Source organism: Triplophysa dalaica, chromosome 16 (genome assembly GCF_015846415.1).
Source record: "Triplophysa dalaica isolate WHDGS20190420 chromosome 16, ASM1584641v1, whole genome shotgun sequence".
Classification (NCBI taxonomy): domain Eukaryota; kingdom Metazoa; phylum Chordata; class Actinopteri; order Cypriniformes; family Nemacheilidae; genus Triplophysa; species Triplophysa dalaica.
Genome location: NC_079557.1, coordinates 350,032 through 363,333, shown reverse-complemented (window position 1 = coordinate 363,333; position 13,302 = coordinate 350,032). Strand labels below are relative to the sequence as shown.

The window sequence follows — 13,302 nt, the reverse complement described above, 5'->3', positions numbered from 1 at the left end:
CACTTTCACTTGTGTGCAGGAGAGAGAGAGAGAGAGAGAGGATATATTGTGAAGTTAAAGGTGTTTGTTTGTTGGTTGATTGGAGATGGTTTGAAACTGATATATGGAGCCGTCCCAGCGCTAAAAGATGCCAAACATGAACCGCATGCAGTGAGTGAAACTGATGTCCGTGATTTTGTTAATAATGGTACAGCTGTATCTCTCTTTTATAAATGGTATCAAACTAAATAATCATCAAAGATACGAGGTATGCAATACTACTCTATAGGTACTCAAGATTAATATGAGATTGGCAGAAACCCTGTGTGTTAGGGACGCTTTAAAAACTGAGCTATTTCATTTTGGAACCAAATTCTTCAGATATATATCTGTCTGTCACACACTTGCTCATGATCTCAGGGCCGTTGATCACAGTCATGTGTGCTCCCATTTCATTGGCTACCGCGCGTCCAATCATGGTCTTTCCTGTGCCGGGTGGGCCATACAGAAGCACTCCTCTAGGGGGTGGGATTCCTGTGATCAAACACACGACCACATCACATGACGTCATATATTCAGACCAGACACTTGCAGTACTCTATACACACACTACACAATCCATACAGTCTATTTGTCACAAAAGCAGCACAGTTACGATATAAACAAAGAAGAAAAACAGGTTATGCTGTGCAAACTGAGAACTCACATGTATAGAGCACACTACATAGTGTGTTGTGCTCTCTGTCCAATGCAGACTTGACTCACCGTAGCTTTTGAAAAGTTCCGGGTGTTTAAGAGGCAGTTGGATGGTCTCTCTGATCAACTCTAGTTGATTGCTCAGCCCGCCAATCATACTGTAAGTGACCTTTGACCTCTCCTGCTCCTCCGAGCTCTCGTCTGGGCCGCAGGAGTCAGAGACGCTCAGTTTGGTGGAGCTGCAGACGGTGTAAAAGGTGTCACTCCCGGAGCGACCGGCAGATGGAGACAGACTCAACGCTGCAGACTGATCCGGGGTGTCGGGACTGAACGACGACTCGGGTGGACACGGCTGGATGAGTTCACAGGGCGTGCCGGGGGACAGAGGGGTCAGAGGTGAAGAGTTGTGCTGTCTGTTGGGTGTACTGGCTGATGGTTGAGACTGGTTCTGGTTGATTGACAGCTGCTCTAGCTGCGATGACAGATCCAGAGAGCTTCTGTCTGACACGGAGGTCTGGTGAATGCTGCTGACAGATTCTAATGTCACTCCATCTACACCCTGAACTGACTCCACCCTAATCACACAACCACGCCCAAAGTACCACACAGACAAACTGTTCCCCGGGAGAAGAACCCGACTGTCTGAGAGAGAGAGAGAGAGAGAGAAAAGATCTCAAGTGAGCTTTGTGAAAATCTGATGTCTGAAGGTGCTATAAGAGTGTTTGTGTTACCCAGCATGTGAAGAAGATACTTCCTGAAGTCTTCTGTATTAATCACTTTGTCCTCTGGTCTGTAATAAAAAAAAAATGGAATTCCACATCTCAACTCAACTTTATTTATATAGCGCTTTTTACAATTTTCATTGTTACAAAGCAGCTGTACATGTGAGAGTTAAGTTTATAACCCTTCTCTCAGACACTTGCTCACTTCTGTATAAGGTTGTGCGTAACTTTACAAGTCAATCCGTTTACATTTCGCGTTTTTCGTGTGCGCAGATGTAGACGTATGGCATGCAATGAGACTTTTCAGAACGCTACAGGTGCACTGCATGTCATGTGACGAGTACCAACCAATCAACTACTCGTTTACTGGACCCATACAGAAACGCTCAGTGAAGAAGCTGACACAGATGATCACAACATGAATAAATCTAGTATCAGTGTTATTGAAAGGTATTTTCATGCAAATAATCCATATATCCTTCGTTAATACCTCCTCGTTAATGGGAAGCGTGGACTAGGTTGCTAAGCAACGGCAGACAGGAAAGAAGGGGCACGGCTGGCCTTTTCAGTGTGGATTTAGACAAGAAATGTGAATGTCCACTAAAAGAGGAACTCCGCCGAGAACTGAAAATTCTGCCATGAATTACTCACCCTCACGTGGCTAGACAAGACTAAGACATCCATCCAATCATCTTCGCAACGCAAATTAGGATCGTTTTGATGAACTTCAGGAGCTTTCTCATTTTCTTTCAAAGCGCAGAATGTCAGAGTCTGAACCTCCTGAACCACATTCTAATTTTGTAGTTATTCATGGCAGAAATTTCATTTTTCTGCGGAGTTCCCCTTTAAAAACGAGTAGTTTAGAGTTGTGAATACAGATAAGTATTGATCTGTTACTGATTTGTGTATTAATTCTGCTTCTAGTGTGTGTTATAGAGAAGAGATGTTGTGTTGGGATGATGAGGACAGATTGACACAGTGTTCAGTACGTGAGGGACAGACGGATGTGCTCGGCCGGCAGAAGAGCTCCAGTGATGGGCTCCAGCGTCACATGACCTCCAGGTTTGACTCTCAGATTTAACTGAACGCTGGACTGAAGACCCACTCGCCTGGCGGGAAACTGACACGTGGGCCACGCCACACACACCTGCAACACAAATAGAAACACAGAGAGACACGTGTTCATAAACATACAAGACTGATCAGTTCCATTGAGGTTTCTGTGACACACACACACCTCCTGACGCCCAGTGCTGCTGGTGATCACAACCGGCTGCCCAATACAGACATTCACACCCTTCATAGTGTTCACACTCATCTGAGCCAGATATGAACGGCATCGCTGTGGGGTCTGATCATCAGCTGCAAACACACAAACACACACTCAGTCTGATGTGAAAGCTTTTAATTGACACATCAGCTCGTGTTCTACAAACAAAACAAATGATAAACTACTGTAGGGCCAGACCGTCACAGGCAGACGCTCGAGCGCTCTGTAGCCGTTGCCATGGTTATCTTCATTTCTGGTAAAAATACGAGTTGACTTATTTTATCCTTTGCTAAAACATTATATGAACGCGCGTTTAAATGTGCAAAGTGTAATTCTATACGGCAGCTGAAAAGTAACGTCTTGGTATCTGAAGAATGTAACGTTACTTATTTGTTATGATTGTTAATAAAGCCAGTGCGCGCTCCCGTTACCTCTCGATATGAAGTCAGAGACCGTGAAACCGCCGCTCGCTGCACATGAACCCGCTTCATCGCACAGTAAAGCGGATTTTTCTCCTTCACTCACTCTCCTCTTCGCCTTGTTTTTCTTTGATGACATGACGCTTGTTTAGCTGTAACATGTGTTAAACACACACACACACACACACACACATTCGTCCACATGTGTGCACGAACTTCCCGGTTTGAGTTCAACTCCTCCCGTTACCGTAAAACATCCAGAATACGGTAATATTCCCTAATACATATTTGTGGTTGTAACAAAAAGAATAACAACACATTAAAACAAGGACCATCACACCTCGGTTATATCCTGACCCCATTCTTTACCACGACACTGCAGCGGTCATTCACTGTAAGACTTAACTGGAAGTGTTCGACTACATGTGGCGCTCCGCAGCCGATAGGACGGAGCATGACATCAAAGTACCGCGAGAGCGACAAGAAACTGCACGGAGCAGTCTGACATCGCGAGACTTTAAATGACCCTAACTGTTAATAGTGAGCGTATAATACGGCAACTACGGTACGTGAGGTTGTTTTAGTGTTGGATAATGTCTGCGGTCCTCTGTAGGGCTCTTAGAGTCAGTAAGTTTATTTCTGTCGGGGCGCTTCGGTTCAGCTCCGGCTGTGAGCAGCGGCTCCGCGGTTCTCTGCTCTCCGGGGATGTGGATCGGTTCGGTGGTGTGACCGTGCGCGACTTTCCTCCGCAAATAAACGAGGACGAGTTTAAAGATCTGCTGCGGGGTAAATGTGTGACGTCACGTGTGTTACATATCTTACTGTAGTAGTGAGTTATCACGTTATGAATATTCCACAGGAGTCCACACAGCAAACACAGGAAAAGCACAATGTGCGAATAAATACCATGATTATGTTTTATAAAATAAAGTTTAATTGTGTGTGTGTTAGAATCTCTGGGTCAGTGGCGGTCTGAGGGGAGGGTCGCCGTGTGGCTGCATGTTCCCATCACTCAGAGCCGATTGGCTGCGGCAGCTGCGTGTCACGGGTTCAGCTTCCATCACGCCCGTAGAGATGTGGCCGTTCTCAGCCTCTGGGTCGGACCGGGTCCGGACAGACTGCCGGACTTTGCCACACATCAAATAGGAGTCGCCGGTAAGAGAGCGACAGACACTTTTCATAACATTGAAAATAAAACTTTAAGTGGAAAAATAAGCTGAGTCAAATTTTATACAGATGTTGTTGTGAGTAAAATATTTGATTAAACACTCTGAAATACACTTCTGCTGTGAGTGACTGAGTGTTTATTAGTAGCGGTTCCCTGTTTGACCAGCAGATGCTGCACTTCAGTCATGTTCTTCACAGATGATGCTCTTCAAACACAGACATGTTCAAACATGCCCACAATTGTGTGTCTGTGTGTGTGTGTGTGTATGTGTGTCTGTGTGTGTGTGTGTTTGATCTCATATATATGCCGTGTGTGGTTTCTGGAATCCTATTCCAGCACTGAATAATTCCTTCAGATCCTCATCTCTGTGTTTTATGATGACTGTCTTATCAGCACAGTAAAGAAATCTGGGAGTTATCACACAGTCATTGATCACTCAGTGGTGTATTATCAGCTGGTGGCTGTTATCAGGGAGCTCAGAAACAAGAGCACAGTGTATATATTTGTTGGAGCAGATGTTGGCTGATGAAGAGGTGCTGGGTGTTGGTCTGGTTGTGTGTGGTTGTGTGAGATAAGAGGTCTCCTGAAGAGTCTAATCAAACACACGTGAAGCAGCGGATCCAGATCTTCAGAATCACAGACATGTGACGGTAAAAACTCTGCAGGTCCACAGGAGCAAGATTAAAGACACTTCACCCCAAACATCTGACATCAATTATTCACTCTCATCTGTTTGTTATTCTGTATTTCTTCTGAAGTTTTCTTCACTCAAACAAAAAAGATATTTTGTAAAATGTGTATTGTGTTCATACAATGGAAGTCAATTTGGTTATCAACATTCTTCAAAATATCTTCTTTTGTGTTCTGCTGAAGAAAGAAACTCAAGACTGCATCTCAACAGCTATTCTCACAGACTATAGGAGTTAGTTTAGGACTTATCAGTATTACTTTTCATATTTCAATTAGCCCGATCGACCTTATTATATAAGTGATTTAATGTCGTTATGACCAGTCCTGAAGAAATAAAAGAGAGGACTCACATCTAAGACTCATCTGAGCAGTTCATGCATCTGGCCCCTGAGTTGCTAAATTGGAGGTTTAAATATCCATGTGAGGTCTATAAAGCGTTTGTTTATTTTTAGTGCGTGATATTTGGTAACACCATAAGGTGGTATTGGTAAACATTCGTAAAGTTTTCCCATATTTATTAATCCTTATCAACGTTAGTTCATGTCAATACAGTTAGTTCATGGTCCATTAACTTAAGTTTAGTGACAGCGTCTGATTTTAATCATGTATTAGTAAATGATGAAACATCAATTCTTATGTATAAATGCTGTAGAAGTATTGTTCATAGTTAGTTTGTGTAAGCTTATGCGCTAACTAATTCTTAATAAAATATCATCTTATCATATCATCATAGCGCCATAAACTCCTCACGAATGGACACTTGAGAATGAAAATAAAGTAACTATTTAATGTTCTACGAAGAGGCATCTCTTTCTTCATTTGTTGTGTATTATTGCTTCAGGTTTGTGCATTTTAATTCATAGAGATCTTTCAAAATACCTACAGTAGTCTGTCAAAAACTGTGTCTTTTTTTGTCACATCCATAACGCAGGTTTATTTCCCTTTTTTAAAACGGAACACTTGTGTAAAGACTGATTTTAGTTCAGATGAAACCGATGGTTCAGTACATTGGGTACAAATACATTCTCTGAGTGTTTATATGTCACATCTATAACCCTGTTATTGCTCATGTGGTGTTTGTCAGTGCTAGTGTTAACCCGTCTGTGTGTGTTATAGGAGGATTAGTGTCTGAAGACCACACACACTCTGTACAACACATGTGTCCACATCTTTTGCTCTTTTGTGTGTTTAAGGTGCTGTTGTGAATGAATCATGTGGTAAAGTTCTCGTTGTTCAGGACAGGAATAAGGTACCGTGTGAGTGTGTGTACTTGTGTGAGTTTGTGTTTCAGGTAGGGCTGTCAAATGATTGATCGTAATTAATCGCATCCAGAACAAAAGTTTGTGTTTACATGATATATATCTGTGCACTGTGCATATTAATTTTGTATTTATAAAAACAAAACCTACACATACTTGTCTATATATTAAGGAAATATTTAAATGTATTATTTATAATTACCAAAAAATTAAAATCTAAATAAACGTTTATTAATTGTTATATTTGATATTTTTCTTAAATATATGCATCTATGTGTATGTGTTCTTAAAAACAAAATTAATATGCACAGTCCAACGACATATATAACGTAAACACAAACTTTTATTCTGGATGTGATTCATCACGATTCATCGTTTGACAGCCCTAGTTTCAGGTAAATATCACACAGAGAAGCGTGTGCAGTTAAAAGTCCCTTAATGTGAACAAACATTGACTGAAAGTCATTTCTGTGAGCTGGATACACAACTACACACTCACCTCTCACTGCTAATACAACACTTTCACTTCTATATGACTTTACATCCTTCAACAGAAATAAATGCAGCATATTCTGCTATAAAAGTAGTTTTGTGTGAGGAAATCACATTTATTTCATATGAATTAGTCTTTATTGATGGTGTATAAGTGACAAACAGAAAAGTGTTAAACAAAACTGTTTTGTGCTCTGTTAAATATTTGTAATTGTTAATAAAAGTACTCCAGAACATTTCATTACTAGCAGCATTTTCAACTTTACTGTTATAACTCTACACGCACCTCACCGGTCCACAATCTCTTTACGAAAATAATATCATATAGACAGAGAGATCGTTCATAGTTAGAATATTTTCATAAAAATATATGGATATATTTGAGAGAAGTACAAATAGTGAGACTAGAGTAAACTGCTTTTTTCTCTCTCTCGACAGACTCAGAATGCTTGGAAGTTTCCTGGTGGTCTGTCAGATGTCGGAGAAAACATTGGTAAGATTCACATCAGCTGTGTGGTTCAGTCGTTGTCTTCATCACATCTGGATGTGTTGTGTTTTCTTTCACTCAGTATTGACACTAAGTGCATGATTATCATTCTTCAATAATCACAATCTGAGAAATATAAGTCTTTCTAAAGAAATAATGTGGTGTATACAGCTGATGTGTTGTGTGTTTGTGAACTATGCACATATAACACACGTTACAGTAATGTGAAGATCACAGCTATAACATTCATACTGCAGTAAATGTGATGTCAGCTCCTATCTTGTTAGCATGTTTGTGGCGTGATCTTCTTGACTATTTGATTTCAGGCGACACAGCGGTCCGTGAGGTTTTTGAGGAAACTGGGGTCCGATCAGAATTCCGATCTCTGCTCAGCATCCGTCAGCAGCACAAACATCCCGGAGCGTTCGGAATGTCCGACATGTACCTCATTTGCAGACTCCACCCACTTTCGTACGACATTAACTTCTGCACTCACGAGTGTCTGCGCTGCGATTGGCTGGATTTGGCTGAATTAGCTAAGACCACCGAGACGACGCCCATCACCAGTCGAATAGCCAAACTTCTGCTGCACGGTTTAGAGAGAGGCTTTCACAACATTGATCTGTGTGTGGAGGAGCTGCCGGCCGTGTATTCCGGAATGTTTTATCAGCTCTACCACAGACCGCTGCCAGAGGTTTAAGAGACATGAAACACACGCACATCAAACCCTCTGCGTGTTATTTCACCTCCAAATCAAAAGAACCTGTTTTGCATGAACAGTTTTTTTTTTCAGATTTTTATTTTGTTCTGTTTTTTACGGTCATGAGTTGTATCTGTAAGTATATTTCATGGTAGTTTGATTCTTAAAAAATGTGAATATGCGATAAAGTGCTTTAATGGCCCTTAAACACTAATCATTGGTTTCGAGGTGAAATATGACCTGGGATTTTCTTAATCTTATAATTCTCTAGAATGAATAAATGGTGTTCTGTGACCTCTGAAGTTTTGTGTCCAGTGAAACTATTTTAGCTTGATTTGTATCTTTCTCTCTGTGTTCCTGTAGCTCAGCTGGTAAAGTGTGACGCAAATCCCAGCGAACACTGATAGTGTGTAACTGGCACATCAACCCAACTATATACCAGAGAAATCACACACATCACAACTGTAACGCAACATCATTAGCCAAAGCGACATATAAACAAATCAATCTTTTTTTGTTGTTGCTTTGGATCCTTCAGTAATGCAACTCAACCTGTTTACTCACAATCTCTTAGTTTCTATGAAAACACAATATAGATCAACTCTAAAATACATCATGCCGTCTGCGTAAAGAATAAAACTCGGAGAAGCAGCATTAAATAAACTCACATTTTGTGTCTTTTTCAACATTCCTCTGAAGATCTGGAACTTTCTTCACAGATCAAGAAATACAGTCACAACTTTCATGATCTCTACGGTGACTCTCAGTGTTTTCTTCAGCTTGTGGAATCGGGTGTTTTGGAAAGATGGATGATATCTGTGGGGTTCTGTTGACTCATTTTGTGTCGAGATCTCAAATAAACCTCCGAATGAAGTTGTGCAGCCATGACCTTTAACCTCTTCTGTTGGGTTTCCAAAGAGCTCATTGAGTTTCTGGTGCGTTTGTGTGTGCGTCAGTGGATCTGTGGTTGGGAGGGAGGGTCAGCCGAGCATCTCTTGATCAACATTTGGCAGACATAGGGAGGAACAGAACAGCCTTCTGGCCCAGACTGGTCTTAGAACCTGATTTATACTGGCCTGTTCTCTTCAGAGCCACGTACCAGTCGGGGTATTTCCGGGATCTGTAGGTGTTGTAGTTATTGGACTCCAGACGTTCAAAGAAATAACATTCATCCGTGACTCTTCTCTGAGGTACAAGAGAGAGAGAGAGAGAGCCTTCAGTATGTTGTTGATGTTTATGAGTGTTTTATTCTTGTGTATTTCTATGTGAAACACAGTCAAAATCAATCAATAAGGGACAGAGTTGGATTTTATTTGTGAGGAATTTTCAAACCTCTTTTTTATGTGACTTGATGTTGTAGTCTAAGAAGTGTGTGAGGTTTGTTTGTGCTGTAAATGTTCGTTCCGTGTGCTGAAACACTTCTCTCATCAATGTAAGCATTGTTCAACATAATGACCTGTGTGCGTGTGTTCAGCGATCATTTCTGACAGTGTAAAGAAACATGCTAAAGATTGTGTGGTCAGGCCCCTGAAAACCTGAGATGCAGCTCATTCACACACACACATTTATCACTTCACAAGTTAATAAGTCTCATTTCCACCCACAGGTCAGAGAGTTTTACAGTCTTAAGGTCTTTGTACATTGTGTCCGAAATTTCTGCACGTTAAAATATAAATACGGAGCTCCTTGTGTCAATCACATCGATTTTCTTCATTCTTCCCATCGGTAGCAAGCATTTTGAGAGGCGTTTGACAATTTAAACCACAAAAAATGCAAAAGAAAATGTCTTAGTGTGTGTGCAAAGACATTAACTGTGACCAGTTCTGAACCTGTAATGCACATTTCATCAATTCACAAGCATTGAGCTCTCACGTCAACTGTGTTGAGTAAGTTACTCTTAAAAGTAAATATTACTAGTTACTAGGGGTGTAACGGTTCAGATTACTCACGGTCCGGTTGTGTCACGGTTTTAGGGTTTCGGTTCAGTTTGTGCTATGTTCAGGAAAAGTTGACTACTGACAAATAAAATAAGAACAAATAATTAAGCTACAAGTAACAGCACCAATAAAACAACAGAGCAAAGCAGAATTTAAACTAAGAAACTGTATACCTTTTAAGGTAGAAATGGATTAAAGTAATCAAATAAAACATAACATTGCACATGTACAAATTAAATAAGGAGGAATCATCTGTGATTGAAGTTACAGAAGCTGTTGAGTGATTTGACTTTAAACAGACGCAGGAATATGACGCTGTCGCTTTAAGAGGAATGAAACAGATCCAGTAACTTAAACAGCAGCATGTGGTGTTCAGGTCTCACCTCACCATACCCACGTGATGAAACAGATGACTGCTCATTTTACAGTAGACCTCAATCCTATTAAGATTTGTCTAACGTTACGTTATTTGGTTTCTTGTAGGCAGGCCTATTAAATGTGTGTCCATCACAAACATACATGATCTGAACTTTGTGAGTTTGTTTTACGCATTATAATTTCTAAAAAAACATATTATAAATGCGTCTTCAGATTTAAGATGAGCCGCGGTCCAAGCGCACAAATGTATTTACCGAGAACCGTTACATCCCTACTAAATAATAACATATTCAGTGTCATTACTGAACAAATGACTCTCTACAAAAAGTGTTTAATGACTTAATATTAATGACTTTCTATATTATATATCAACCTTGATGAGTTCAGTGATTCAAGGACATGAAACGGCTCTTTTAATTCATTCAAATCAATGATATTAAACTACATAAAGTACTCTTATTTACTGACCAAAGTATTACAAATGTGAGAATATTAAAGCATGGATGTTTAAGTTAGACTTTGAATTGTGATGTCAATTCCACCGTTGTTTACATCTGTATTTGGTTCACTGACACCACAAGTTACTGATATTATATAACTCTTACTTTACTTCATCAAGTGAAAAGTGATTTAATGACAGCAACTAATGACAACAACACTGTGTGTGGAAGACTAAAAAAATTAAAGGAGTCTCAGTTTAGAGATTATAGAGAATCTCACCGTCCCAAACAGTCGTCCATCAGCGCTCATGGCCAGATAACGGTTGGCACAGGTTCCCTTGATCAACACTTCACCAACAGCCGTCGCCTGAAGCTGCAGACGAACTATAACACACAAACACACACTTTCACATCTTCTGTGTCTGAATATATGTGAGGTCTTGTTCAGGTCAGGAGGAGCAGGAACACCACGACCCTTCTCACGTGAGTTCACATCTTCATCATGAAAGTGAGAAACAGCTTCATGTCCAGAATGAATGAATGAGTTCTGCTGGTGGTTCACTGCTCAAGTGTTTCTGGTATATTGAGTTGTTAAGTTGATAATGAGTTGATCATTTCAACAGTGTGTTGACCTCTGAGGTCTTTAAAGCTCCAGTCGCTGTCAGTTCAGATCATTAAACACATTTTTAATGAACTGGAGGATGGTTTTAAATATATTTATTAAAGGGTCAGCTCTGGTCCTTGATTCTGATTGGCTGAGCCGAGTTCTAAGCCATTATAAAAAGCCCGATTTATAACCGCTGACCGCATTACATAGCCTAAATGTAATTTTATTTTATTTTATGAAACCTTGCTTATCGAATAACCGTTTTATAAAAGGGGTTACAGTGTATTATATAACAGCGCTAGGTGTGGTAAAATGCTCTGTAAGCCACTGCTTCTTGGGGCTTAATGCTTTAATATCTAACAGTTAGTATAAAGCTGTGTTCACACCCCCAGCCAATGACATGATCTCTTCAGTGGGAGCCCAGCCACATGATTGACAGCTGTAGTCTGGATGTGGGCGTGGCCCAAGCGGCCAGAAGTTCAACTTTCAGAAGCGACAAGCACTCACGTCATCATCCATCTCTCAATTTTCTCTGAATTGACTCGTTTCGGAGTAACTTGATTTTCTCAGATATTTTACCTCTCATGCACAGGGATGAAATTATAAGTGATGTGTGAAAACAATCAGATCAACACAAACGTGTGTAAGAATGTCTATACTGGACATGTTTAGATGCGGAGCACATTCACGAGCCACATGCACACACACATGCACACACACACATGCACACACACACGCACACACGCACGCACGCACGCACACACACACACACATGTTGACATGGAAATGTGACATCATCAGGGCCTAATTTAAGTATAAAGAGTCTTTGTATTCTAGCGCTCTCCCTCTCTGTCTCTCTCTGTCTCTCTCTCTCTCACTCTCTCTCTCTCTGTTCTGTGTTTCCACAGAAAATGAAGCCATAAATCCACTCACTGTGTGGGTCCCTTTTCTCCCGGATGCCGTCCACCCTGCCGTCCGAGTTTATGCGCAGAAAGTATCCTCCGTTTTTGCAGTACAATCGTTTGGGTTCCTTGAAGTTGGCCGTGGGAAATCCTCCGCTGGCCCCGTCGTCGGGAGAGGCCGGGAGAGTAGTGATTTCTCCCGCAGCCATCTCTCCTCTTCTCCCTTGCTCTTTCGCTTTCTCCCTCTCCTCCCCCCTCCGCAGCACCGGAGCCCCTCCGTGGCCTCCCGGCGCCTCCCCCCCCCCCCTCCCCCGTCTCCTTCCGGTGGCCCGCAGACCCGCGGAGTCTCATTGAAGCTGTTAAAACTCTTCCAGCTGTTGCACAACTGCGTCTCACATCTGACGGAGCGAAGACCGAATCCCAGAAGATCCTCCAGAAAACCAAAGAGATGAAGTCTGACGGCAGCGAGCGTTTGTTGCTGTCTGTCTCTAATTCTGTCCTGTTCACAGCCGAGCAGATTCTCTCTCTCTCTCTCTCTCTCTCTCTCTCTCTCTCTCTCTCTGTCTCCCCCTCTCTCTCTCTCTCTCTCTCTCTCTCTCTCTCTCTCTCTCTGTCTCCCCCTCTCTCTCTCAAGATTCAAGATTCAAGATTCAAGATTCAAAGGAGCTTTATTGGCATGATAAAAGAAAATTTACATTGCCAAAGCACAAGATTAAATATAAACATGCAGAAATACAGATTAAGATCAAAAATAAGATAGAATAAAATTAAAAGTCTATAAGTAAAAATCTATATATATATACATCTCAATATAAACAGAAAAACAGTTTTAATTAAAGTTCTCAATAAGGGTGATAGTGTCAGTTTGTGTGTGTTGTTCTGTCAGTGTTGTGTTGTGTTGTGTTGTGCTGCTTGTTCTTTGGTCGTGGCAGGACTTGACATATCTTGCAGCCAGGTTTGAGCTTCTTGACTTTTCTCCCAGTATGTATGAGATCTTGTCCTTTTGTTGAAACTGGTCAAAGTCTTTGTGTAAGTTTGTAAACTGGGGGAAGAATGTTTCTCTGATGTGTGTGTAGTTGGGACAGGAGAGGAGAAAGTGCAGCTCTGTTTCCACTTGATTGTGTGTGCAGTGTGGACACAGTCGCTCTTCTCTCGG

The 13,302-nt window shown here is 41.2% G+C and overlaps 3 protein-coding genes across 9 annotated transcripts in view; 1 reads left to right on the top strand and 2 right to left on the bottom strand.

Moving 5' to 3' along the window:
* afg2a (AFG2 AAA ATPase homolog A) overlaps positions 1–3,545 on the bottom strand; it is a 17,435-nt gene extending 13,890 nt beyond the window's left edge. For 3 of the 7 annotated variants that reach the window (XR_008909218.1, XR_008909219.1, XM_056769157.1), the window contains exons 1-6: positions 3,099–3,399; positions 2,635–2,759; positions 2,387–2,544; positions 1,407–1,465; positions 745–1,317; positions 384–513 (exon numbers count right to left, since the gene is read on the bottom strand). Coding sequence is in view for 5 of the 7 variants with exons in the window: in XM_056769157.1 (XP_056625135.1) it covers positions 384–513; positions 745–1,317; positions 1,407–1,465; positions 2,387–2,544; positions 2,635–2,759; positions 3,099–3,225 (1,172 nt within the window). In the remaining 2 variants the exon portion in view is untranslated. Of the gene's footprint in view, positions 1–383; positions 514–744; positions 1,318–1,406; positions 1,466–2,386; positions 2,545–2,634; positions 2,760–2,865; positions 3,061–3,098; positions 3,402–3,426 lie in introns of those variants that run through there. The other 4 variants (XM_056769154.1, XM_056769155.1, XM_056769153.1 and 1 more) reach the window with 4 other exon arrangements.
* Positions 3,546–3,555: 10 nt separating this feature from the next.
* Positions 3,556–8,549, top strand: nudt6 (nudix (nucleoside diphosphate linked moiety X)-type motif 6). Its single transcript, XM_056769158.1, has 5 exons — positions 3,556–3,872; positions 4,038–4,241; positions 6,138–6,193; positions 7,134–7,188; positions 7,509–8,549. Exons 1-5 carry the CDS (start codon positions 3,680–3,682, stop codon positions 7,880–7,882), a joined length of 882 nt encoding a protein of 293 aa, XP_056625136.1. The 5' UTR covers positions 3,556–3,679; the 3' UTR covers positions 7,883–8,549.
* Positions 8,550–8,705: 156 nt separating this feature from the next.
* Positions 8,706–12,423, bottom strand: fgf2 (fibroblast growth factor 2). The gene is made up of 3 exons (XM_056769159.1): positions 12,178–12,423; positions 10,918–11,021; positions 8,706–9,067 (listed from the first exon to the last, which is right to left on the bottom strand). Exons 1-3 carry the CDS (start codon positions 12,353–12,355, stop codon positions 8,882–8,884), a joined length of 468 nt encoding a protein of 155 aa, XP_056625137.1. The 5' UTR covers positions 12,356–12,423; the 3' UTR covers positions 8,706–8,881.
* Between the last annotated feature and the right edge of the window lie 879 nt (positions 12,424–13,302).

What these genes read in the sequence shown, in the direction of transcription:
- nudt6 (XM_056769158.1), top strand. Translation starts at nt 3,680, where the DNA reads ATGTCTGCGGTCCTCTGTAGGGCTCTTAGAGTCAGTAAGTTTATTTCT. An exon ending in ACATCAAATAGGAGTCGCCG is followed by an intron (nt 4,242 to 6,137) that starts GTAAGAGAGCGA and finishes TGTGTGTTTAAG; the next exon opens with GTGCTGTTGTGAATGAATCA. An exon ending in AGATGTCGGAGAAAACATTG is followed by an intron (nt 7,189 to 7,508) that starts GTAAGATTCACA and finishes ATTTGATTTCAG; the next exon opens with GCGACACAGCGGTCCGTGAG.
- fgf2 (XM_056769159.1), bottom strand. Translation starts at nt 12,355, where the DNA reads ATGGCTGCGGGAGAAATCACTACTCTCCCGGCCTCTCCCGACGACGGG. An exon ending in GGAGAAAAGGGACCCACACA is followed by an intron (nt 11,022 to 12,177) that starts GTGAGTGGATTT and finishes TGTGTGTTATAG; the next exon opens with TTCGTCTGCAGCTTCAGGCG. An exon ending in ATGGACGACTGTTTGGGACG is followed by an intron (nt 9,068 to 10,917) that starts GTGAGATTCTCT and finishes CTTGTACCTCAG; the next exon opens with AGAAGAGTCACGGATGAATG.